At 40.7% G+C, this 27,344-nt stretch overlaps 1 protein-coding gene across 3 annotated transcripts in view; it reads left to right on the top strand.

Annotated features, from left to right (window-relative positions):
* The window catches only part of chchd3a (coiled-coil-helix-coiled-coil-helix domain containing 3a), a 187,615-nt gene that overhangs the window by 140,742 nt on the left and 19,529 nt on the right, over window positions 1–27,344 (top strand). For all 3 annotated transcript variants that reach the window (XM_069907812.1, XM_069907810.1, XM_069907811.1), the window contains one exon: window positions 8,854–8,924. In XM_069907812.1, the coding sequence (XP_069763913.1) occupies window positions 8,854–8,924 (71 nt within the window). The remainder of the gene's footprint in view (window positions 1–8,853; window positions 8,925–27,344) is intronic.

The raw sequence follows: 27,344 nt of genomic DNA, 5'->3' as shown, positions 1-27,344 counted from the left end.
AACCTAAATCTCTAGCACAGACAAGTGAGACGAGATGCTGTGGAAAAGCAGATCTTCGCATGGTGGTGTTAAACAGGAATCTGGCCCAGGATTGCTCAATATGCAGAAGAAGTTTTGAAAGGGTATGGTTTATTGGTTGCACCAAAAAGCTCTAGAAGTGGCAGAAGAAACAGCTCACTTTGCAAATTACCAGCCCCGAGAGACACCACCTGCCCCATCCATGGAAGAGTCTGTGGTTACTAAGTGGCCTCATTAATTGTTCAGAACCCATAAAGCAAGACTGGAAGCAAATCATCCTTGATTCTCATAAATTGGTGTGGAAGAATATTATTAATATTAGTGAGTCAACTGGGTCACTTTCTTAAATGTTTTCTATCTGGTGAGTGTAGTGGTTAGCACAACACAATTACAGTGCCAGTGACTTGGCTTCACAATCTATCCTGTCTGTAAGGAGTTTGTGCATTCTCCCCAGGACCAAGTGGGTTTCCTCTGCGTGGTCCAGTTTCTTCCCACTCTTCAAAAATGTACAGGATTTGTAGGTGAATTGGTGTATTTTGGTGACATGGGCCAAAATGAAATAATCCATTCCAGTTTTTCTCCTTTTGTTTTGCAACGGGAATTGGTTCTAATGTTCTCCAGTTATAGAACAAGGGAATGTGCACACCATCCCATTCGAATAGGAGGGTGACACCAGGCGTGCTCTTGATCGTTCTTAACTTTCTAAATTCTACATACTTCAGTGAAGAATATTCTTTCAAGCCCTTCACAAAGCATGTTGGGTTACTAGCACCACTAGATCAGATACTATTTATTGTGATGTGTAATAAAACAGAAACGTAATATTACACAAAATAAGGCAGAGAAAGACTCAACATCAGTATTAGTATTGCCCAGTGCTCCTTACAGTCAGAGAAAGAGAAGCAAAAGAGAGTCTCCCCAGAGTCACCAAATGTCCATGGATTCGCCTCCAGAGCTCCCACAGCCTCTCCAGTTCATTCAAACCATCGTCAACCCGAGCCCAGATCCAAGCCTCCAACACAGTGAGGAACCCTTCAGCACCCAGGGCCCTTCAGGAGCTATCCTTGTCCTTTACATCCTCTTGAATCTCGGATCCGATGCCTGGTTCGTATGAGCAAGTCTCCAGTAGCCCGCAGTCTGGTGTGATTCCTTTGATTTCAAGTTACCAGCAGCCCATAGCCTGTGTGGTTTCCTCACCCACAAGTCACCTGTGTGTGTCTTTCAACTGCGGAGCCCCTTGCTGGTCTGCTACCACAGTCATTGTCCTTGGGGTCATCTCCTCTAAGTTAGGATGTACAGTAGGTATTTGGATAACCTCAAGTTCATGCACCATGGGAAGCCTCCTAGCACATTGAAAGAATCAAATCTATTGTTAGTAATGTCATAGAATAGATGGAGGATTCAGTGGCAGATAACTAAGCCAGAGATGTTGCAGTTTAAAAATATGTGATCTCGATGCTGGAATGGATATCAGGTCTGAAAAACAACTCTGCATCAAATATAACACCAAGATTGTGTTCAAATAGTTGACAGAGAGAAGGATATGGATCAAATGCAGGCAAATGGAATAAGCCCAGAGTGCCAACTTGGTTGGCATGGATTGGTTGGCCAAAAGGCCCTGTTGCCTCAATGACTTGATGACTGAGGGAATGTCATTCCTCAAGTTTGTGTTTGGATCTAATTGTTACAATGCAAGAGGCAGATTGGGAGAGGGATAGAGATTTGAATTTAATTCAATTCAATTCAATTGAGTTAAGTGTCAAGATACAGTGACAAGCTTCTTTTTGCATTCTATCTAGGCAAGTCAATCTATGCATATTGCAACAAGTAGTGCAAGATTTTGAAAAAGGTGCAATGCATAAAAAGTGCTAAATGTTAAATAGTAAATACATTTAAACGATAACGGACTCAGGTCACCATTGTGGATTTAATGCAGGTGTTCCTCAAAGCGATCAGGCAACCTATGCTTCATTTCTCCAAAGTAAAGACAACGTTCTGAGCACAAATAGCAATCCACCGGAAGAAGTGAAGTAAATCATTGCTTCAGCTGCATAGACTTGCCCAACACTTGTTTTCACGTCCTCAAAGCACTGTATTTAAAATACCATTTCATACTTGAACCTTTCTGAAGCCATCCATCTACCCTGAACCCTCTAGTTCCCTGATTGGACATTTGTCATTGGAGAAGACCCCTTCTATATGCAACCCTAAGATGCTGGACCCATCAGACCCTTGAGATTTATCCCCTGACACCACAACCCTGGACTAAATTTCTTACCTCTTTAAAAGCATTTTTTTTAACCACACTTTCCTTTTCACTTCTATAACAACACAGTATTTCCTTCTCACCTCTATTAGCTGCCAATAATATTTTTCTACTTAAAATCATTGCAAGTTGTGCATATTCCTCTCCAAGATTAAACTACAAGAGCAGATTTTTTTCCATTTGAAACAAAAATCACAATAGTTTGTGTCAGCAGGAAACCACTAGTGACCTCTTCTACTTTCTGTTTCTCTCTTGAATCTGCTATCACACTGGACCACAGAGGCCTTCAGAGTGACTTGTTGGTTTGAAGGGATCTCTGGAACAATTGATAGTCCCACACACAAGTGTCAGAAGTAGTTTGAGGTTTATTTTCAGCAACATTTTGAGATGGAGAAACTGCCCACTGATTTGTTGAAAGACTGGCACCATCTGCATGTTTGAACGATGAAGTATGGTCTCATTGAGATGATGACGTTGCTTCCAATGGTGACCTTTATTTCTGGTGGTTAAACATGGAATGGCACAGGAACAGGCCCTTTGGCCCACGTGTCTGCGCTAAATATGATGCCCATGGTAAACTGAGACTGCCGCTTGCACATGAGGCATATCCCTCTATTACCTGAATATACATGTTTCCATCTAGAAGCCTATGTGCTACTATTGTATCTCTTGTTATGAGCCCAGAGGACCCCAAAACCCAGCAGCAATAGATACTGGCCATGACAAATGGTTACTTGAACAAAAGTTGCTTTTAAACATGAAAACAGAATCACACTTTAACTTATCACTATTGACTTAACACATGTATGTATGTGTATAAGTTCAGAAAAGTTATTTGATTCACAGTCCAATCTCACTTCTCATTTCTCCAAGTTTATTGGTTGCAGGCAATTCTTATACTGTGCACAAAATTTAACATTTATGAAGTTCACCAGGCTTTGATGCTTGAAAGGTAAATGGATTCTGCTCACGAAAGTTCTTGTCAGTTTTTAGAGAGAGATTTGTTGTTCCTTTTTAATCAGCCACTTCAGTGTCTTGCCCCCTTAGGGTTCTCCAGATGATAACCTCTTTCTTTCAGGTCACCACAGAGTGCCTTTTTGTTTCTCCTATTTCAACTGAAACATTAGACAACCAGTCCTCTCCTCTTACATGAACCACAAGGGCTTTGACCAGGCTGAACTAAGCACTCACAATCCGTCTTCCAAAATGGGGTTTTTCCACAAGCTTGCCAGCTTGTCCTATTCCAGTCCCAGCTGCTGTTCCTTGCTGCAACACTGTAGATCTGATCTCTGCGTGTCTTTCTCTCTCTCTCTCTCTCTCTCTCTCTCACTCTCACACAGAGAGAAAATCTGTTTTACTCTCTCTGCTTGCAGAGAGACCCTCTTAGAACAGCAAGTTCCCTTCCAGACAGAATGCATCTCCGACAAGCTCTTTCATCTGTTTTTGTAAACAACAATCCATTAGTGAAGTCTCTTGGGCATTCTCCAAAGCTTTTGCAAAGGCTCTGAGGCCCCAACATGTCTAGCATTAGCAGAGCTCCAATATTTTTAATAAGATCTGTTTTAAAGTGTTTGTATGTGACCTACACTAACAATACCTGCCCCAATTTATCTCCCCAAAACGTATCTATGTTCTGTCACACTCTTTTTACCACTTCTGCCACTGCCACTTCCAGTACCTACCACTTTCTGTGTAAAAAAAATTGCCCTGCACATTTCCTTTAAACTCCATTCCCCCCACCTTACTTGCATGACCTCTATGTCCAATACTTTTATACTGGGAGAAAGATTCTGATTGTCTACCCCATCAATACCTCACATAACTTTATAAACTTCTATCAGGTCAACCCCCTCCGATGCTCCAGAGAAAAACAACCCAACTTCATTAAACCTTTTCTTGTAGCTCATATCCTCTAATCCAGGCAACAATCTGGTAAATCCTTTTCCAAATCCTCCACACCTTCCTGTAATGAGTGAACACAACTGCACACAATTTTGTTTTAACCAAGTGTGTTTTAACCAAGGTTTTGTGTAGCTGCAACATGACTTTCTTACTCCTATTCCCAACCCAATGAAGGCAACCTTCTTTCTCCACCTCCCTATCTCTAAGCCGTGGTCACTGTCAAGGATCAATGGACCCGAAACCCAAAGTTCCTCTACGTATCAATGCTTTTTAGTTTGGTTTAATTTTAATATTTAATTCATCTTGTACAAAGGTTCAGGATACTCCCCCTGCATGAGCTGCACCACAGATGTGATCAGTCTCTTTTCTATTGCAATTATACTAGTTGAGCCTGCTAATACCTTTGCCGCATGTTGCCATTTGATAGTTAAAACTGTTATGTGTGTTCTTCAACCCATAAATGTTGTAAGATGTTTTCTTTCACTAATCTTTCACTAAGTCCATCAATATTAAGGGTGGTTGGAAAAGGATCCAGAGATTATATGAGGAAAGATCTTTTTTACGCAATGAATGATGGCGTTGGCAAAGCCTTGCCGGGCAGAATTGTGGATCGACATTCAATGGGAGACTTCAGAGGAGAATTGTTTTAGGATTTGGGGGGAGGGGGTAGTTCGAGAAACTTCATTGCTCTTTGAAAGAACCAGCTCATCATACAGTGCGTTGCTGCATTGTGCTGTGATTAAGTATGAGGGAAGAAACAGTAAGGGTTGTGCAATGCTGGAATGAGTAGGAAAATAAGTATTGGCTCAATGAATAGAGAGTGTGCAGAGTGCAGCATCAGTCAGGAGAATTTGCCACTAAGCTTCTACAAAGAATGTTTCTAATTTCACGCTTGTATCTATTTCGCTGGCTAAAACTTGGTTGATGATATCCTCACTTAAGTTTGTCCATATTCATTCTTTTTTCGAAGAATGTTCCTTCATTAATAATTGTTTTTAAAACTCTTGTCATCTGTGATAAATTATCCATACTGGAATGCATATAAATTGTCATATATTGGCTGTACCACAAATTGAACTTTTTCATTGAAAATTAATATGTTCACAATGTTAAATCCAGAACTCAAATAGATTCTTTTGCTTTATATATTAAAGCGTGTGCCCAAATTGTGCATCATGACATTTTCTCCCTTTTCCGCATCTCTGAATATTCAAATAATACTTCACGTGAATAAAACCATACTTCTTGTGATATTCAAATCATAAATATTATAAATGATCTGGATAATTAATCCTGACTTTCAAAGTTGTAATGACCATGGGGAAAATTTTTGGAATATGCCATTGAAAGGGGTTCTACAAAAAACACAGTAAGATCTCAGCAGACCCACAATTTTGTGACTATTGAAGAGATCTGGGAATATCTTCACTCCTGATGTAATTATCACTTGCTTGATAACTTTCTCCCCAGAGAGGGCTGGACACCACATTATTAGATGTATTTAAGTTGGAGGAATACAGTAAAATCGACGGTGTCGGGCACCTCCGGGGATTGGCGGATGCTGGATAAGTGAACTTCCCAGTTGCTTGAGTCTGCATGTTGCATGAATGGAGAACTAACGGTGAGGTGCGCCAATTTCAAACTTGCGTATTTTTTTTACTCATTTATTTTCTGTGATTTTTTTGCTGGTTGTTTGAATTCTGCATGACAAGTATTTTACTATGTAAACACTTCAGAGGAATGAAATGTTTATACAGTAAATACAGGAATAGAGGTGAAATGGTACAGAAGAGGAGCTAAGGCCAGTGACTGGTAGAGCAGGATTGATGGTCCTAAAGGGGTACTCCTGTTCTTATTTTCTTGGTTCATGAAACATTGTCAGAGAAATTAGAAAGTATAGAATGTTTTACATATAATTACCACTTGCTTTAACATGCGTACAAACAGCTGACAGCATTTCACAGCAGTATCTGAGTTGCTTAGAAAATAACATTGTTAATGAGCTTTTTAATATCTTTGTCCCAATTGGTTACAAAGCTCATCTAGAAAAGGCCATTCAATCTCAACCTTGTTGCAATTGGACCATTTTGTGATTTGGCTGCCCACTAATTAAATGTATTTCAGCCCATACAGTGGATAAAATTTGGACACATTACCTGTTTAGCGATCTCATTTTTTTCATTACTAACCTTACCATATGGTCTCCTTATTCCTTTTATTCATGAGTAACACCATTCTGCTGATGTTGGTCATTGGCTTTTTGTTCATTGGTGATTATCCTTGAACTCAAATTCAAAGTTATTTCCAGATTATACCTGGTACAATGTGAAGGATTCTTTTGGAAGCAGTCTATCAATTCAACTCTAACCTGTACAAGGTGGGAAAATTAGCTCAATTCCAGAATATAGTATAACAGTGAAAAGATTATTGTTGTGAAATTCATTCAAAACCTGATGGCTGCAGAGAAAACACTTGCACAATTTCCCACAACTGAATCTTTTCCCTGATGGGAGAAGAAAAGTTAAAAGTAAAGGTTCCATTATTGTCACGCAATGCTACATTTAGAATGTAAAATACATGACATTCTTTAACTTTACGGTAATGCAGATAGAGAGTTACCATTTTGTCCAATGCCCTTTACAGAAACCTACAGCACCTGGTGTTCCTAGACCAATCTCCCCTCCGACTACTGACCAGTCTGGAACCTGCTTAGCTTCCAAGATCAGACAGTCTCAGGCATATTGTGATGGGTCCTCTGGTATGTTGGCTGCCTTTCCTAGTTAACGGGAAGTATAGATGGTGTCCACGGAGGGGAGGGAGGTTTGCGTGATGTTCTGATCTCCATTCACTTCCTTCTGTAGCTTCTTCCAAACTTGGGCACAGCAACTTCCAACCCACACAGTGATGAATCCAGCAAAAATGCTTTCAGTGGTGCACCTGTAGAAGTCGTTGAGGGACCAGCTGAACCTCAGCCATTTAAGAAAGAAGCGTTGTGTGCTTTTTTGACCATCGTGTGAATGTGTTTGGTCCAGGTCAGGTGTTTACTTCCAGGAACTGGAACCTATCACAACTTCGACTTCAATGCCATTGAGGAGGATAGGGATACGGGCTGTAACCCCTCTACCCTTCCTGGTCTATGATCAGCTCCTTTGTTTTACTGATATTAAGAGAGGTTGTAACCTCAGTCACATGTCACTAGACTCTATTTCATCTCAATGTCATTTTATATTTGGCTTCTGACTGTGTCATTGGTGAACTTAAAGATGGAGTTTGAACAACATTTGGCATTGCAGTCATGGGTGTAATGGGAGTATAGTGGAGGGTTGAGTGCGCATCCTTGCAGAGTGCCGGTGTTGGGTGATTGAGGAGGAGATGTTGCCACGCATTTTTGCTGATTGGGGTCTGTCAGACAGTAAGTCAAGGATCTAGTTGTGAGGAATGGGTGACATTGAGGGCAAGATCTGGAAGTTTGAAGATGACTTTGCTGGGGCTATGGGTTCTGTGGGTTCACTTAGGTATTTATTGGAGTTCAGTGGAACCAAACAGTATGTTATCACAAAAATATAATACAGTACAGGTGTAGCAAATTACAATGAAAAACAAAAGGATGGAAAATGTAAGCAGATGCAGCAGTGGATCCCACAAACACTGTTTCAGAAATAACCGGATCATTTAATTTTGTTTGAGGTTGGTTGTCATTGCAAAGCTCGTGCAATATTGGTTCAGCATAACCTCTAGGGGAATTCAGAGAATTGAATCTAATGATTTGTCTTTTTTATTAACCATATCCTGAATAACATCTTTTTTCAAATTCTGTGTACACTGAAAATATGTTTGCAACGTTATACTGTGAGATTCTACTTCATTTCCAATAAAGCTGTGTTTACCAAAGAAATAAGCATGATGCAATGATTGTTTGCATTGAACTAAGCCCAGTTGAAGGATTTGAAACACTGTTCCTTTGCCTTTCCAAGCAGATAAATTGCACAAGAGTCACATCTGCCTGAGGGGGCTGCGTCTGCTTCTTTATTTCCTTTCTCGACTACATTAAAAATGGGTGGTAATAAATGTCTTCAAACCTCAGGACTGGTTGTGTAATGAGCAAATGATGGTGGAAGAGGAAAGCGAGAAACAAATGATGAATCCTATCTCTGCTGACAAATGACTTTTTGATCAGTTGACTTGCAATTAAATTAGAAAAACCTTTCTTCGTATTGAAACTCTGACTGGGCCATTGAACAGCAATCAAAACAGCAAATAAACTACTCAAAATATCATTACTAAATAAAAATGAGCCTTCAGGCTGAAACGATCAAAAATTGCTATCGATTCTTACAGCTGTTCTGTTCATCTTTATTGATCTGATAAAGAAAGATAAATCTGTGCCCAAATGAGATGACTGTGCGTCAGTGCGTCAGGACCACAAGGCCAATTATGAACCGTTCATCACTGCGAGCAATGACCCATCCACCCATCTCAGTGTGCTCCTGTCTAATCACATCACCATTGATTTCTATCTAATATAACAGACCTCGTCTGTGGCAATCATTTGTATCCTACGACCTGGTGCAGTGGTGAGTAGGGTAGCCTTAGTCCTTTGAAAAGAACAGGGTTATAGTTCAATGCAAATTTTGCTATTGACTAAATTTTATTTTGTATCTCCATAGAGTGCCCAGTTCTACAAGTTGACCACTGAAGAATACCAGAAAGCAGTTAGCGATGTGGAGTCCAAGTTCAAGTAAGATGCATTGTTCAGTTTTATAAAGACTCTTTTCTTCAAACCAAAGTGATTATGCTCTGAGGGCTGTGTGTACCCTCCATTTAAAGCAACATGGGAGCACACACTGCTGCTGAGATTTCCTGCTTCTTCCTTAAAACTATGGGGAAGTAACGAGGTAAAATCAACACTGCATTTTACTTCCTGCTTCAAGCCATGATATGGAAAAACAATGCTTAAAATTCTGAGGTCAACGCAGAAAATGCTAGAAATACTTACCAGGTCAGTTAGCATGTCAAGGGGAATGAAATGCTTTATCAGAATGAACGCTGCTTCGGCAATTATTCACACCTGAAACCCAAACCTACCTGTCGACTTTTCTCTGGAGGAACTCAGTGGCAGCATCAGTGGGAAAGAAAGAACAGACAACGTTACGTTGACTGTTTTGATCCAACCCGAAACATTGACCATTCCTTTTCTCCCATTGATGCTGCTAGGTTCACTGCGTACCTCCAGTAAATTGTTTTTTTGCTTCAGATTCCATCATCTGTTGTCTCCGTGTCTTTGACTTACCTTTCTGTGCTGGTTATTTCCAGCCATTTCTAATTATATTTCAAACACATGCATTCACTTTGGGCTTGTTCCTCTTGGTAAAAAGGCACAACGTTGTTCATGTTCTGTGGCTGGCTAATTAAACACAAAATCAGTGATTCAAATGGAATGAATGGAGATTTTCTTTCCTCCAAGAGTTGTCTTACCTTGATCACATTGTCTTTTTCGGATATTTCCCCATATTTATTTATTTTGATGTGCTTTAAATTGATGGAATGAAATTGAATGATCACTACTGCAGCATCTAATTTGTATGTCAGTAATTTTGATCCATGTGTGTCAACGTTGTCTCAATCATAGCATATCCTTCAATTCACTCAGGTGTTGATTTCAACTTCTTAAAAGGTTTCAATGATCCAGGTTCGAGAAAGAGAACCAGTATACCTCGTAATTCTTAATATTTGCTTGAAAGAGAATATAAGTTTTAAGTGGCACATATATCTGTGAATGCAGTAAAGAGTTAAGAGTGATGCAGATGGTAATTTTGATTCCTGAACACTTTGGGTGTATTTTTTTGATTTTGGGCTGCTGATCATGAAAAACACCTTAACAGTTTCCTATCATGTACTGTATTTTTGGATATAACCTATTTTTTGTGATTTCCTGTCTTATTTTAAGTCTACTAGTATGTTGCCCACAAAGCAAGCTGTTTTAGTCAGTCCATACATGCCTGGGCATGCACTCCATGCTGGTGCTATGCCAATATTTTCGTAGGCCTGGGCATGCTTTGTCAGGATAGAGGCAGATAGGTTATAAAAGCAGCTCACGAATACAGATGCTGAGCATTACTTTGATATAGATTGAATACGTGTTGATACACGTTCTTCAGGCAACAGTAGAGTGAGTCTACTTAACAATAGCATTTATTGTCTTCAAGAAAATTCAATACAGCAGAAATGTCTCATCAATATCGCAACAGCTGCAATACATTCAGTTACATTTGTGGTGAGTATACACTTAAATCTCAAAGATGCAGCATAACTGCATTTATTAAGAAAGCCTATGAGCTCTACTTCAGTTGTAAAATTTCTGACCAAGACAAAACGTGGGCTCCTCACATTTGTTGTCCAACATGTGCAGTTAACCAGAGCTTGGTTCAGAGGTACATTATGTGATAAAAGATGCTAAATTCAATAAAAGTTAAGATAGTGTTTCTCCAACTTCCTATATGATACAGAAAATCTGAAATTATCTTTATGGTCAGTTGTCCATCATAAACCCCATTTTTTGGGGGGAAGCAAAGCTTTTGAAAAAAATTGTTCTCCAGTGATAATTAAATCAAATCAATCTCGTCTGATGTATCAGCCATATTTGATATTGTTAGTGAAAATTGGCACAATCCCAAGATAGCACAATGTTTTTTGTGGATCCACTCTGGGTTTCCTAAGGTCATAAATTAGAAGAGAATAATCAGACTGAACATAGCGCAGAGGTCCACATCTTTGTAATCGTGGGAGAGAGCATGTTGAGGAAGACTGCCACAGAGCTGTGTTCTAACGCATGAGCACGTAGAAGGAAAATGAACGTGCAGATTAGTGCATCGGGGGTCAGAATGAACAAGCAGAGGAAGAAACATAGCAGCAGAATATCCAGAAACAGTCATATTCTGTTATTCTTTTCTCTGAGCCTCGAATGAATGATCTTCTACAAGACATTTAGTATTGATGTGTGTTTCTATGAAAAATGCAAGTTCTTCTCATTGTATTCCAAGAACTGGAGTTAATCATTAAACTTAACCGCATTCAGAGGATTTACTGTCAAATAAATCACGTATGGCTAGATTGTTCATGTTAATTTCATAGGAAGTCAGCTTTCCACAAAACCTGGTCATTCTTGGGCACATAAAAACATTGCCATTATAAAGAATCAATGAGCTGACTGAGCCTGACTTCTTAATGCAAATCCATTTTACTTAGCAACATATAGGCTGATGCTTCATGAGGTTACTTATGCTCTTGTCACTCTTTGAATAGTAAAAGAACCATGAGGAATTTTGTTTGTTGTCCGACAGGGTTTCCATCAGCAATTGTTGTGATTTTCCTGACAGCACCAATTTGTGAAAGAAAGACTGTAATGCAGAGTGGGACTGGTGACAGCATTGAAAAATAGTCAACATGTAGGACGACACCAAGCCAAATGACTGTTACATTGAAAGCAAACTGAGAAACTGAAATTTTCTGAGTGGCATTTGATTCTCTTGAATTTATTGTTAATTTCTGTATCCTGCAGCAAATTAATTTGTGATGGTTGTACATTGCATTTGTGTCGTAAGTGCACTGGGCTATGGAATATTGAACAACAATCACTGTGTCTCCAGACTTTCTTGTTTAATTTGGAATATTGGTTATTTTCATTTGCGCCAAGGCACTATTTTGGAAGCAGGAATCAGACTGGCTTTGCATAATTTGTATATAACAGACTAGAAGAAATGCAAAAGTACAAACAAAATATACCATATATTTCAACGTATGTCAAGTCATGAAACTCCAAAAAATCTCTTAAAAAAAAAAATCGGGGGTCAACTTGTTTGCCAGATATACCGGTACTTTTGAAACCTTAAATTCAGCTCAGATCCAATCTGCGCTGATCTGGCATATAGGTCGACCATTGAAAAATTGAATTGGCGTGTAAGTCAACCCATGAAAAACCAAAAAAAACCTGACTGCGACAGATTTTCATCATCCATATATTCCATTTCTTGCGTATGTGGTCTTCGAATGGCTTGTTCAAGCACTACTTTTAGTCTTCTCAGTTAAGTGGCTGCGAACCATATCCAGACCAGCAAACTCCAGTCTTTGCATAAACCTCTGGCTGTCTGTTTCATCCATTGTCTATCCATGGCTTTACACCATTTTCATCCATCCATCCGTTTTCATGAAAATGTACAAAAATGCCTGCAGGGAATTTTATTTTCAGTTTACTTTTGGTTTAAAGATTACCAGTGGGTCTTAACTTCTTCCCATCGGCCACGCATGATAACACCATGGTAAACCTGGTCCTTTTATGGCCTGTACTTCTGGTTTGCACAATTTTAACACCTTTTCATTCCACTGTTCTATTGCTTATAATGTCAAAATTCATGGGGGTTTTGTCCACGTTTCCAATATTTGCCAATTTTGTGCTGATAACATAGAATAAACTGGTGAAAATTTACAACTTTATGATCAAGATCTTTTGGTAGTTTCTAAGTAATTTCTGTTTTTTTGTCATAATACCAGATTTTTTCCTGTTCATGAAACAGTTGCACCAGCCTACTGTAGCCTCAAAACTTTTATTGAGATCTGGGAGCGACCTTGCCCACTGCAGTGCAATTGTTCTTATTTTATTTCGGGTGACTATGTAGCAATCTCGCCTCTGTTCACGTACCCATTCTGCAATGTGATTTTTCAACTCTGGCCAATGAATGATTCCTTTTCTCAATTAACATTTGCCTTTTTTGTATTTTTCTTAAAGTTTCTTCTTTCTTCCTCCATTATCTTACCAACTTCCCATATACATCAAATCTTCTTGTAGCAGTACAGTTGTTGGTTTTCTTGGACATCTCTATCACATTCAGTTTAAAACTTGCTTTGTATTTTTGTCGTGAGTTGCGTTGTGTTGATGGACCCTCCATGATAGCAATCACCTCTAGCCAAAGCCCAGCACGATCTTTGGCAGTCAACGGCCTATCTCAGGCATCACGATCTTTGGGGGTCAACTTTTACGCAGGTCAACGCACCAACTCAAGTATCAGAAAATTAGGGTTGACTTATACCATAAAACCCTTAAAAGGAGGCTGAAAAATAGAGGTCAACCTATACGCCAAAATATATTATAGTTTAAAAATCTGTTGTTTACTTTCCCCAAGTTTTACTTGGATATTTCCTGTAATTTCAATTTCAAACTGCCAGTATCAGAGCTTTTGTTTTTGTTTTTGAAAAATATACAACGGAGAAATTATTTTCATATTGGAAGCTTTTTTTTTGGATATCGCTGTCACAGTTTCCAAAAATGGAGGTGGGGAAAGAGATCTAATTTGACAGCTAGAAGTATCAGAAAATTTAGCAGGTGGCATTGAACTGAAAGTCAGGTGTGCCCTCCATATTATATTAACAAAGCAATTTATAGGTCATGTCTGAATACTTGCATGTACTGTATCTGGATGACAAGAGTGAGTTGTGATCTCCTGGTTGTGAAATAAATCTATTTAATTCTGTTAAAATAAACCGAACTACTTGAATATTCCCAACTCTTTGAATGCTCTTAACTTGCATGGGTTTAAATAAATTGACTTATTTAAGTATTCAAGTGCAAATGACATTTTATAAGATACTATGAGCTTTTCATAGAAGACCATTCAATTCCAATTTTTACCAAATTACTTTCCACAAATAATGTCACAAGAAATTTGTTAAGTGCTTATATCTGTAAATGAAATGTCCACAACTCCAATTGCCAGATTTTTCTTGTGATGTAAATCAGAAAAACATATGTTGAAAATTCAAGGTAAAGGAACTCCGAATTCTCTATTATTAATGACTGAAGAAATCTTTTGTTAATCATGTTGAATTAGCTCTCCAGTTGCAATTTAATATTCATTGTTTACTTCAAATCATGACCAATTGAAATTTTAAGCATGTAACAAAATAACTAGCTGTACATGCTTTTACATTTCTGGTTTTATCTGATGGCTAAGACCCACGGCTGAGACATCCACAGGAATTGCCTCCTAGCCGCAGTGCATGAAGCAGCAAAATCCTTCCTCCCACACCTGTGCAGAAGAATGCAGTGGAGGTCAAATGTGCATACATCTGGAACTCTGGCTGAGTGCTGATGATGGTGGCAGACTCGACGGAATGTTTAGATAAGCATTTAATTTAGCAAGTAATAGAAAGTTACCATCAAGTAAATATGGTAGTATAAATAGATGAATGTGATGTATCAAAAGGTCAGCTTTTGCACTGTATGACTTTTTTCTGAAGGTATTGACATTTTCTGAAAAATAATTCCATGCAGAACCTGTGAAAGTATTTTCTATTCTCAAGCCTTTTCATGAAAACATCAGAATCAGAATTTATTGTCATGAACAAGTCATGAAATTTGGTGTTTTGTGGCAGCGTCACAGTGTGAACATTCATACCTTACAGCAATAATTTTTTTAAAAAGTGCACGAAAAGTAAGGCAGCGTCTTTGGTTCAATTATTATTCGGGAATCCGATGGCAGTGTGGAAGAAGCTGTCCTTGAGAAATTGAATACTTGCCTTTAGGCTCCTGTACCTTTTCCCCAATGAAGAGGTCATGGCCTGGGTGCAGAGGCTCAGAGTTAATACATGACATGTAGAACAAATTCAGCAACTGAAATATGAGTTGAATCAAATGGGAATCCTGAATTAGTTTTCACAACTGATCACCTTGCACTCATGGATGGAACTCACCAACTTTCAGTTGGAAGCCTCATGAAGAAAACGCATCAAATCCATAAGTAGACTCAAAGTGCGCATGATCTCAGAATTTGAATCCTGAGAGGGTTGTTATTGCACACGGGCCATTGTGATTCCATTTCCTGCACTTTATTGCTCTATTTTATGGGGAAATAAAATGGTCAAAATCCAATGTGTTTTATGTACTATGAATGATGGAGTGCTAAGGTGTATTATAATTAGCAGTGTTGCCCAAACTGCTGCAGTATTCAGCAGAAGATAAAACAATAATGGATACCTGCAATTCATTAAAAATCACTGAATTACATCATAAACTGTGCAAACCAAGTGAGAGCTCCTCATCATTAATGATTGCCCCATTAAATTTCATTACAATTATAATAGCATATTTTACTTTTTTAATATAATTTTATTTTTTGTTTTCATCCAAATTTTTTTTTCCATTTTTATTTGCTTTAGCTACTTTTGCATGCACTAATCTTATAAAGTGATTCTGGGAGGACGCCGAAAATGTCCTCCCAGAATCACAGTGTGGCTTTCGCGCAAACAGAGGAACTACTGACATGGTCTTTGCCCTCAGACAGCTCCAAGAAAAGTGCAGAGAACAAAACCAAGAACTCTACATCACCTTTGTTGACCTCACCAAAGCCTTTGACACCGTGAGCAGGAAAGGGCTTTGGCAAATACTAGAGCGCCTCGGATGCCCCCCCCCCCAGCCCCCAAGTTCCTCAACATGGTTATCCAACTGCACGAAAACCAACAAGGTCGGGTCAGATACAGCAATGAGCTCTCCGAACCCTTCTCCATTGACAACGGCGTGAAGCAAGGCTGCGTCTTCGCTCCAACCCTCTTTACTATCTTCTTCAGCATGATGCTGAAACAAGCCATGAAAGACCTCAACAATGAAGACGCTGCTTACATCCGGTACCACACAGATGGCAGTCTCTTCAATCTGAGGCACCTGCAAGCTCACACCAAGACACAAGAGCCACTTGTCCGCTTGTCCGTGAACTACTCTTTGCAGATGATGCCGCTTTAGTTGCCCATTCAGAGCCAGCTCTCCAGCGCATGACGTCCTGTTTTGCGGAAACTGCCAAAATGTTTGGTCTGGAAGTCAGCCTGAAGAAAACTGAGGTCCTCCATCAGCCAGCTCTCCACCATGACTACCATCCCTCCCACATCTCCATCGGGCACACTGAACTCAAAACGGTCAACCAGTTTACCTACCTTGGCTGCACCATTTCATCTGAAGCAAGGATCGACAAAGAGATAGACAACAGAATCGCCAAGGCAAATAGCGGCTTAGGAAGACGACACAAAAGAGTCTGGAAAAACAACCACCTGAAGAAACACACAAAGATCAACGTGTACAGAGCCATTGTCATACCCACACTCCTGTTCGGCTCCGAATCATGGGTCCTCTACCGACATCACCTATGGCTCCTAGAACGCTTCCATCAGCGCTGTCTCCTCTCCATCCTCAACATTCATTGGAATGACTTCATCACCAATATCGAAGTACTCGAGCTGGCAGAGTCCGCAAGCATCGAATCCACGCTGCTGAAGACCCAACTGCGCTGGGTGGGTCACGTCTCCAGAATGGTGGACCATCGCCTTCCCAAGATCGTGTTCTATGGCAAGCTCTCCACTGGCCACCGAGACAGAGGTGCACCAAAGAAGAGGTACAAGGACTGCCTAAAGAAATCTCTTGGTGCCTGCCACATTGACCACCACCAGTGGGCTGATATCGCCTCCAACCGTGCATCTTGGCGCCTCACAGTTCGGCGGGCAGCAACCTCCTTTGAAGAAGACCGCAGAGCCCACCTCACTGTCAAAAGACAAAGGAGGAAAAACCCAACACCCAACCCCAACCAACCGATTTTCCCTTGCAACCGCTGCAACCGTGCCTGCCTGTCCCGCATCGGACTTGTCAGTCAGCAACGAGCCTGCAGCAGACGTGGACATACCCCTCCATAAATCTTCGTCCGCGAAGCCAAGCCAAAGAAGAAATCTTATGAAGTGACACAGTTGTTATGTTATGAACTAACAACCCTTCTAATTATTTTTGGGACTAAAGGAACTTTGTGAGCACTAATAGAGGAACAGCAATGGAAAATTCACTAGACAGTGGTAAATTCAAAATAATAATTTTTAATTAAATCATTAATAACAGCATTTCTTACGTATCTCTAAACTTAGTTAACTCTGAATTTAGTCCCACTATGCGCAAATGTAAATGTATGTGTGTATGTGTATAATTAAAGTCCAACTCTGAAAAGTCAGTCTTTAAAGGTTCAACATAATTTTACTCTTGTTTGAAGGTCTTAAATTCTCAGTTCAGAATCAATTATTATGTTTTTAAACATTATATCTTCAGACCTCTTTACTCACAATGTGGCTATTTTCTTCCATGATGAAGTCACAAACCCAGACAAAGGTTAAACAAATGTGGTTATCTTCTTCCACGATGAAGTCACAAACCAGACGAGGGTTAAATGAAGTTGTCACACAAAAATGGACCCAGTAGAATTCTGTCCTCTTTTTCAAAGAGACAGCAAAGTGGTCCTCCTTATTTCAAAAGCCACTTATTCTGTGTTCCCCTTTTCCCAGGAGTAACACACAACAACAGCACTAATTCTGGTTACTGTAACTCAATTCTTGTCTTTCATAAGGTTTCAACCATGTATCACAGGAGTTTTAACTTCTGTACTCTCCAAACTGAACTCTTACAAAAAAAAAACTGAACTCAAAATGTCTGAATTCAGTAATATATTTCTCCAAATCATGTGACCATCACATCATCACCGAGGTGAGTCTCAATTCTTGGAAACCACAAGACCATCAGTTTTATTTCTATTGAAATTTTGTTCCTTTTTGAAAACCATCACATATCCATTACAACCTCTGACCTCATCTCTGTTCAGGAGGCTTAAGTGGCTTTTATTAAAAGCAGATGGCTTCCTTCTGCATTTCTTGAACAATTAAGACTCACTTGAAATCCATTACCTCTGTCCTTCCCAGACACATCGAGAATGAGCTCTCTGAAAACAATGGTTCTCTTTAAATGTACTGTGACCTGTCTGTGACCCCATACCAACCCGCAGCTAACTTACTAAAGCCCCTTTCACACTTGCCAGTGATTCCAGGAATTGAACGCCAATTGGCCTTTAAAGTGGCAAGCGTGAAAGCAAAATCTGCTCAACCCCAGCATTGGATGAAGGGATTGCCAGCCTCGACCCCTAGTAAAACCCCCAGAGTCTGCAGACACCAGCATTGAGATCAGTCAATTGTGAAACGGGCAATTGTATTGCAGGCACTTCCTATTAAAGGTAGAACAGACCAAACGCTGGGGATGAACCCTTGCAAGTGTGAAAGCGATGTGTCCCAGTTAGAAGTGGTCTAGTGTGAAAGGCCAAACCCCCATTCCTAACCAGGGACACAGAATGGCCGATTTAATGGGATACAAGTGTGAAAGGGGCTTAAGATTACAGATACACTATTTTAACTCTATAATTTATTTTACTAAGACATTTTTATATATGAAATATAGTTTACCATTAAAAGTTAACACCAAACCAATTCAGTAGAAGATGAGATGTTAATTATCGTTTTATTGTGGTGGTGGATAAGTTTGCATTTTTAAGTTGAGGGTGCAAATAGTTTAGAAAAAATTGATTTTGATTATATTTTTTGATGGCACAAATTTATAGAACATTTTATTTTACTTTTTCTCTTGAAGTACAGCCCTATTGGTGCATTGATCCTGAATTTAGATACTGAACGTTGGGGTAACTATTAAAGCAGAAAGCAGTATGGTTAAAGCCTTTTTTCACACATTCTGCCCAGTAATGCAGAGCAAAGTTCCATCACATTGTTCCATCCTATCCCCACTATTTTATCAAGACCAGCAAGTTTGTTTTTGACTCTCAGAACTACAATATGTCCGACTCACATGTAAAATAGGCTTTTTCAAGCAACACAATGTATTTGCTTTTCCTTAAAATGACCCCTTTCTTTCACTGCTTCCCCATTTGTGGCTTTGTTTAAATGAGCAGCACAGTTAGCGTTGTAATTAGCACAACACTGTTACAGTGCCAGCAATGGGTTTGAATCCTGCGCTGTCTAGAAGGAGTTTGTGCATTCTCCCCATATCTGCGTGGGTTTCCTCCGAGAGCTCCGGTTTCCTCCTACCCTTAAAAAGGTACCAATTGTAGATCAGTTGGGTTTAATTGGGCGGCTTGGGGTCATGGGCCGAAAAGGGCCTGTTTCCATGCTGTATGTCTTAATTTAAATTTACTTAGATTTTGATTGACCCTTCTGCAGATCAAGCATGACCTTTTACTGTGGAGATACAAGGAAAGGTCTTCCATTTCTTCCCCTTTGCCATCAGGTATCTGGATGGACAATTAACCTAACTTGCTCTTATTTTTGCACTAATTTATTTTTTTAATACGATTTATCCCACTCTTTGCACTGGTGCAAAACAATGAACTTTGTGACAATCAATTCTGATTCCGTTTTAACTTTGGGCTACAACCACTAGAAGGCAGAGTTGCAAATCTCCCTGTTGCTAGATTTGAGGTCAGCACCACTTGCAACTCAGAAACTCGTGTTTCTTTTCCCCTGTACAGTCCATACATTTTCCATTCAATGAGGAGTTAATTAGTTTCTGCCAGAAAATTGTAAGCCCATCAAGCTCTGCTTTTCTCTCTCAGGATACAAGTAATATGAAGATATTAGTTTGACTCTGCAGCAGTGATGCACAGATTAAATTCTTCATTGTTAGATTAAAAGAAAAAAAACATTAAAATAAGATGGTCACATTTTCTAAATGGAATGAAAGATTGACACAGAATGTACACTGAAACAAGGTAGTGCATGAAGAAAGCAGCCTTGGGTGATGGTTTTAGCTTTTAGTGAATGATTAGATTCAAGGTTCTTGATCTCTTCTCGTGTAATCGGCGAAATGGCTACTATTACAAATGAAGGCAGATTTAGAGGTTTTGAAGCACCCTAGAGCTTAGCAACATACTGGTGATTGCATTTCAGAAGAATCTGTTTAATGCAATTATGCTTCCCACCACCCATCACATTAGATGTTGGACCAAGCTTTGTTTAATTAGAGGATTTATAGTGGGGATTAATGTGATTTGTGCAAGATCTGTGTAATGCTCAAATTTTGGCGTAATTTTGGCTGAGCATTTCTAATATATTTTTCAAACCATTTTGTTGGTATGAATCCAACCCACACCACACTCTTAACAGTTCCTTAATCTAATATCATTCAAAAAGTTTAAGCAGTTGTCTTGAAAGAAACTCAGGGTAATGATATATTACTCTCCCGATATTTAAAATGACGGCATGATTTCTACTGGGTGGCAGATTTCAGATTTATTGTCAAAACATCACCCATAAAACCCTGAGATTCCTTTTTTCTGCAAGCACAGCAGAATTACCACTAATTAGTAGTGCAAAAAATAAAATGTACACAGCGTCAACATGTAAATAAATAAAAGAACTAAACAGATAATAAATGTAAACAAACTGTGCCACACAGAGAGAACAAAAAAGTCAATAAAGTGCACGAGTAAGTGTCCTTAAATTAGTATCTGATTGGCTTTGTTGCTGAGGATTTGATGGTGGAGGGGTAGCAACTGTTCCTTAACCTGGTTATATGAGTCTTGTGGCACCTATAGCTCATTCCTGATGGCAGCAGCGAGAACAGGCTGTGAGCTGGAATCATGTGGGTCTTTGATAATTGCTGCTGCCCTCCGACAGCAGGGTACCCTGTAGATGTACTCAATACTGGGAAGGATTTTGCTTGTGTTGTCCTGGGCTGTTTCCACTACCTTTTGGTGTACCAAGATAGTGACTCCCGAGAGCTTAAAGTTGCTCACCTTCTCCACCTCTGATCCCCCAATGATTACTGGATTGCACGCCTCCTGAAGTCAACAATCAGCTCTTTAGTTTTGGCGACATTGAGTGCAAGGTTGTTGTTGGTGCACCATTCAGCCAAGTTTTCAATCTCCGTCCTGTAGGCTGACTCATCCCCTTCCTTTATACAATCCACTACCATGGTATCATCGGCAAAGACTAAGGGACCAGCCACCATCGTGGAACTGAAGGCCTGCTCTCCGGAAGTAGCCAGTAGAGGAGCAACGCTGCCATCTCCCCAACAATGTGGGAAGTTTACAAGGAATATCGCACAGAAAACATCCAATATGTTGAAAAGCAGCCTCTGTACTCAAGCACCCGCACCCCACAGGTCATGCCCTCTTCATACTGCAACCATCAGGAAAAAGGTACAGGAGCTGGAAGATGAGCACCCAGTAGCACAAGGACAGCTTCTTCCCCTACCATCAGATTTCTGAATGGACAATGAACCAACACTGACTCACTTTCTCTTATTTTTTTAATATGTATCCTTTTTATATGTATAGTACATTTTCCATTATCAGAAGTTCCGTTAACCAAAATATTTGATCATCCAAGTTTTTATGCTGCACTGACGTGACATCACAAAGTGAAAAACATTTATCACCCGACTTGCCCATGTGTGGCTCTGACACTGTTGGCACCAGTTTGGTAACAACAGAGCCCAATACCAGCTAGAAAGGCAGGCTCTAGACATTTGGATGTTGGCTCAGAGAAGCTGGCTGGAATCTCGAGCCATCAGTGAGCAACTGGAGGAAGTCGGCGGGTTAGCCCATGCATTGGGGAGAAATTAAAACACCATTTCAGGTAATTCCCTCCCCTCTCTCTTTCCATTTTTTTCTTTACCCTCCACTATACTTAGTTTACAAATTGCATGCAGCTGTCTCCCAGCCGCAAGCGGTTGGAAGAATCCTTTGTCCCGGCGTCAAGGAGAGCATTTTCCCAGGCAGGAGCAGGGACCTTAGGGTCCCAGGCAGGAGCCCAGATCGTAGTCAGGACCGGTGGTGGTGAGGAGGTGTCAGGGACCGGCGACAGCGGTAGGGAGGTGTCGGGGACTGGCAACAGTGGTGAGGGGGTGTCGGTGGGGAGGTGTTGGGGACAGGCGATGGCAGTGGGGAGGTGTCATAGACCAGCAATGGCAGTGGGGAGGTGTTGGGAGCTGGCGACAGCAGTGGGGAGAAACTGGGGACTGGCGATGGCTGGTGCTACTGTCCTGTTTTGGGGTTTTTTTCACTTTGTCTGGTCCTAAGTTTTTTGGATATGGGGAAACGTACTGTATTATTTTTTTTTCTGTCTTTGTTTATTGCACTAATTTAATTTATTTTATTATGCTTTGTATATCTCATGCACCTGTCAGGCTGAAGAAAGTAAGAATTTTGATTCATCTGTACATTGTACTTGTGATGTAGGTTATAGTCATATATACATCTTTTTTTAAAATGGATCTAAATCCTGTTATCCTTTTCTAAGCAACACTGGTAGGTTCACCAGAATTGCAGTGGTTCAAGAAAGGTATTCACCTCTTTTTCAAGGCCCATTGGTAAGGACAATAAATCCCATCCTTGCCAGTGATGCTCTGATTGTGGAAGGAATCCCACTCCTTTCTCTATTGGTGAAAATCAGATGGCAATATAAATCAGAGAGAAAAATGATAGTGCTTTGTGCTGCTGTTGCAGTGAAACATTACTGTCATATAAATCATATTTTCCGTCTCAGTACAAGTGTTTCAAAACATCAGTGGCTTGTTGTCATTTAAAAATCGCCTACACCCTGCACTTCAGAATGGTTTTTCCTCTCTCCTATAGTGACTTTCAACGTTAGTTGCAGCCTGACACAACACGTACATCAGCCTACTCTTCATTGACTACAGCTCAGTTTTTACCACCATCATACCCTCAGTGCTGGTCAGCTGCTCCAAAACCTAGGTCTCTGCACCCCGTTTCCCCCCCCCGCCCCCCACCTCTGCACTGGATCCTTCCCTTCCTCATCGGAAAACCACAGTCAGTGCAAATCGGAAAAAATGTCTCCTTCTCATTGACAATCAATACAGGCACACCTCAAGGATCCATGCTTATCCGTTGCTCTACTCGCTCTACACCCATGACTGTGTAGGTAGGCACAATTCAAATGATGTCCACAAATTTGTCGATGACACCACGGTTGTCAGCAAAATCATGGACTTCAATGAGGAAGCGTACAAGAGGGAGATAGATCAGCTAGTTGAGTGTAGCAACTAGAACCACCTTGCCCTCAACGTTAGCAAAGCCAAGGAGGTGATTGTGGACTTCAGGAAGGGGAAATCAGGAGAACACGAACCAGTCCTCATTGAGGGGTCAACAGTGGAAAGTTTAAGAGCTTCAAATTCCTGGCTGTCATCATCTCTGAGGATCTGTCTTGGGGCCTCCATTCGATGCAATCATGAAGAAGGCTTGCCAGTGGCTATAATTTGAGAAGAGTTTGAGGAGATTTGGTATGTCACCAAGGATACTTGCAAATTTCTACAGGTGTACTGTGAAGAACATTCTGACTTGTTACATCACTGTCTATTATGGAGGTGCCAACCACAAAACAGGAAAAAAACTGTATACAGAGTTATTAATTAATCTCTACTCCATCAAGAAGCAGTATTTTAAGAAAGCGGCCTCTTTCCTCAACGAACCTCACCACCCAGGCCGTGCCCTCTTCACACTGCTACCATTGGGAAGGAGATACAGGAGCCAGAAGACGAACACCTATTGGCTTCTTCTCCTCGGCCATCAGATTTTTGAATGGAGAGTGATCCGCAGACACTACCTCGGTTTCTCTTATTTTTGCACTAATTTATTTATTTTGTTCATGACAATAAATTTGGATCCTTCTGAGCAGCATTGTCACTCTGTATCACCATATCAAATCCCTGGCTCATGATCACATGAGGTGCCCAAGTATAATAGATCCTTATCCCCTGTCTTCTGTGCACTGCCTCGATCTTAGCACTGATTTTTCTCCACATTTGGGTAAGATGCTTCCTCCCGCTAGCTTTTCACTTTACCCTGACTTGTAGTCTTGCTCATCTCGTGGCCAACCACGAAAGCCAAGCTCTACCTTGTGTGCAGAATCTAGTCTGCTTTGATGAAGAGGGATGTTAAGTTGAGTGAAGGTGTGTATCCAATTCATTGCATTTCCCCTGAACCAGAGAAGGTTATGTTCTTGGTGCAAAATTTGGAGGAAAGGGAACAAATGCAAAAGTGTGCATTTCTGCAAATTTATAATCAACGAAGGTGATGGGAAGAAGAGGATGTGTTCATTTTGGATCCATTCCAATCCACTTCTGGCCATTCTATTAACCACATCTTGAGGATGAGGAGCATTCCATTCATTGGGAAGGGGGGCAGGGTAAGGAGACCCAGTATCGTCAGTCTCTCATGAACAATGACCAGAGGGAAGTTCACTAGTGAACTTTTTGTAAGAACCTAAGAATCAGAAGCTGGGGTAGACCCCTGCTGTGCCACTCATCTGATTGTGATTTATTTTCTGTCTCACTGCCACTTTGCTTTGCAAACTCTTGATCCCTTAAATCTCTTGATATCCAAAAATATTGATCGCTGACTTTACTATTTAAAATTTTTAAATTTAGACATGCAGCACGGTAGCAGGAGGCCATTTTGGCCCACGAGCCTGTGTCACCCAATTTATACCCAATTAACCTACACCCCAAGCATGTTTCGAATGGTGGAAGGAAACTGGAGCCCCCGTGGAAAACAGACACAGGGAGAGCATACAACTCCTTACAGGCACCACAGGATTCGAACCCAAGTCCTGATTGCTTAAGCTGTAAAGGTGCCCTAAATGCAGCAGCTGAGCCTTCACGGCCCTCTTTGATTAAGATTTGAAATTATTCACTATCTTCTGCATGAGAATTTCCTCAGTCCTGAATAGCCAAACTTTTCTTTTGAGATTGACCACTGTACATTGCCCCTATTATCAGTGGCTGATAGGAGAGTCAGGAGTATATTTTTAATAGGTATGTGTGAGCGACTATGCTAAAGGGAAATAAAAGGGGGAGTGGAATTGATGAAGTTGCTCTGAGAACCAGCATGCACTCGACAGGCTGAAGAGCTTCCTTTATTGAAAGGAAATATGAGAAAAAAATGAGTTTGGAATGCTGCCATCGTCTTTTCAAACAGACACAAGTTCATTTCACTCCTCGTTATGTTGAAGAAGGGCTCAGGCCCGAAATGTCGTTTATATATCTTTACCTCCTTTGGACATTTCAAGACCTGCTGAGATCCTCCAGCATTTCTGTGTTTTCTCTACAATCACAGCATCTGAAGACTGTGTTTCAGTCCATGTTACCCATGTTGATTTTGTGTCTTTGAAGCTTGACTCTCTTTAACCTAAGCTGTGAATATCAAGAGGGAGGGACTCCTGCCCCGGCACCCAAGTGGGACTGCATTTGCTAGGAATATGTGATATATTTGCCCATGGAGACAGACATCTCTAAGGTTCTTTCCTGGAGCCTCCATGTCGATGTAATCATGAAGAAGGCTTGCCAGCGGCTATACTTTGTGAGGAGATTCGATATGTCATCGAAGTCATGAAAACTTATACAGGTGTGCTGTGGAGAGCATTTTGGCTAGTTGCATCACTGCCTGCTATGGAGGTGCCTACACTAAGTACAAGAAAAAACTCCAGAGGGTTGTGAGCTCAGCCTGTAATACCATTGACACCAGTCTTCATTCCATCAAGGACATCTACAAGAGGCAGTGTCTGAAGAAAGCAGCCTCTATCCTCAAGATCACCCCCCCCCCACCCTTCCCAGGGCATGCCCTCTTCACACTGCTATGATCTGGAAAAAGGGACAGGAGCCTGAAGATGAGCACTAAGCGGCACAAGGACAGATTCTTCCCCTCTGCCATCAGATTCCTGAATGAACGTCGAGCCATAGACACTTCCTTTCTTTGTCTTTTTCTTTTTCTTGCAATATATTTATTTATTTTTTAATGTGGTTTATATATGGCACTATGACACTTCCACAAAGCAATGAATTTCGTGACATGTTCATGGCAATAAATTCTGATTCTACATTCGACTGATATAAGTAAAAATATTTGCTGGTATTTTTGTGGCTGACATTTAGAAGTGATAAGGAAGGTTATGATGCAGTTAAAGAGATTTGTGTACAGTCACTTACACATCTCAGCTGGACCTCAACTGTGACTTCGCATACGTTATCATCCGTTTTATCTTTGGAAGGCATACTTACCTGTTTCGGCTGATGGAAACAACTGGTGCAAGTTTCAGAGGCGTGGAAACAGAAAGTTATCCTGTCTTTGAAGATAAACAAGAAAATCTGCAGATACTGGGGACTACTCCATAACACAAAAGTACTGAGGGAAATCCGTAGGAAGCAAAAGACAGTGGATATTTCAGACTTAAGTCCTGCTTTCTTTGAAGAGGTTGTGTAAAAGCTTTCTGAAGCTGACTGAAGGCCAATGTGCATCCCAATCCTGCAATTTCCTGTGATGGCAACAGATCCAATCTCTCTGCAGACAGGTGTCAAGTAATACTGCATCTTTTCTCCAATACACCTCACCTCCAGCTCCTGTGGACTTAATCGGCAGGACAGATGGGAATCTATTCAACCTATTTCTCCTCCATTCCAGTTTGCATATTAACATCTACTGGCCAGACTCAAAATTCATCATCAGTTTGTTCGCTGAAGCCTGTGATGGAATGGATCTAGCACTACATGTTCACAAAATAAAGGTCTTCTATCAGTTTGTCTCCACTGCTGAACACTGCCCACCAGCAATCAAGGTCCATAACCTGGCCTTGGAAAACATACCCACCCTCTGAGACGAGGCTGAAGTTGATGACAAAATTCATTATTGCTCGTACTATGCATAGGCAGACTTTGGCTGTTTGAGAAAGAGTGGTGAAGATTTCAAACCCTGTCCTCTTCTGTGCTTCTGAGACATGGAATACATATGACCATGTGGTTATCTGCCGGGCATAGTGGCGTGCGCCTGTTCTCTGGCTGCTCGGAGGCTGAGGCTGTAGGACTGCTTGAGGCCTGGAGTTCTGGGCTTCTGCGAGCTATGCCGATTGGGCATCCGCATTGTTCAGTTACTTGGAATACATGCAGTAGGCCCTTCTGAATAAAATCCTCCAAATCCACTGCAGGGTAAATAGATTAATATCAGCATCCTCCCTGACCTATATTGAAGCTGTACTGATGTTAGCCTTCAGAACAGTTATCACGTTCTGAACTCTGCCATGACAAGAGATTACCGGGGGGGGGGGGGAACAGAGAAAATGAAGATAGAAGAAACTTCAAGTGGTTGAATCTAGAACAAAAGAAAACACTGGAAGAATTCAGTGGGTCAAGCAACATCTGTGGAGGTAAAAGAAAAGGCAGCTTGATTGATAGAGGGAATGATTTGACAACATTTCTCAAGCTTCTTTGGGAAAAAGTGCAACATTCACATTGACT

Source organism: Narcine bancroftii, chromosome 13 (assembly GCF_036971445.1).
Source record: "Narcine bancroftii isolate sNarBan1 chromosome 13, sNarBan1.hap1, whole genome shotgun sequence".
Lineage (NCBI taxonomy): Eukaryota > Metazoa > Chordata > Chondrichthyes > Torpediniformes > Narcinidae > Narcine > Narcine bancroftii.
The sequence above is the reverse complement of the archived record's forward strand: the minus strand, read 5'-3'. Positions and strand labels throughout refer to the sequence as shown.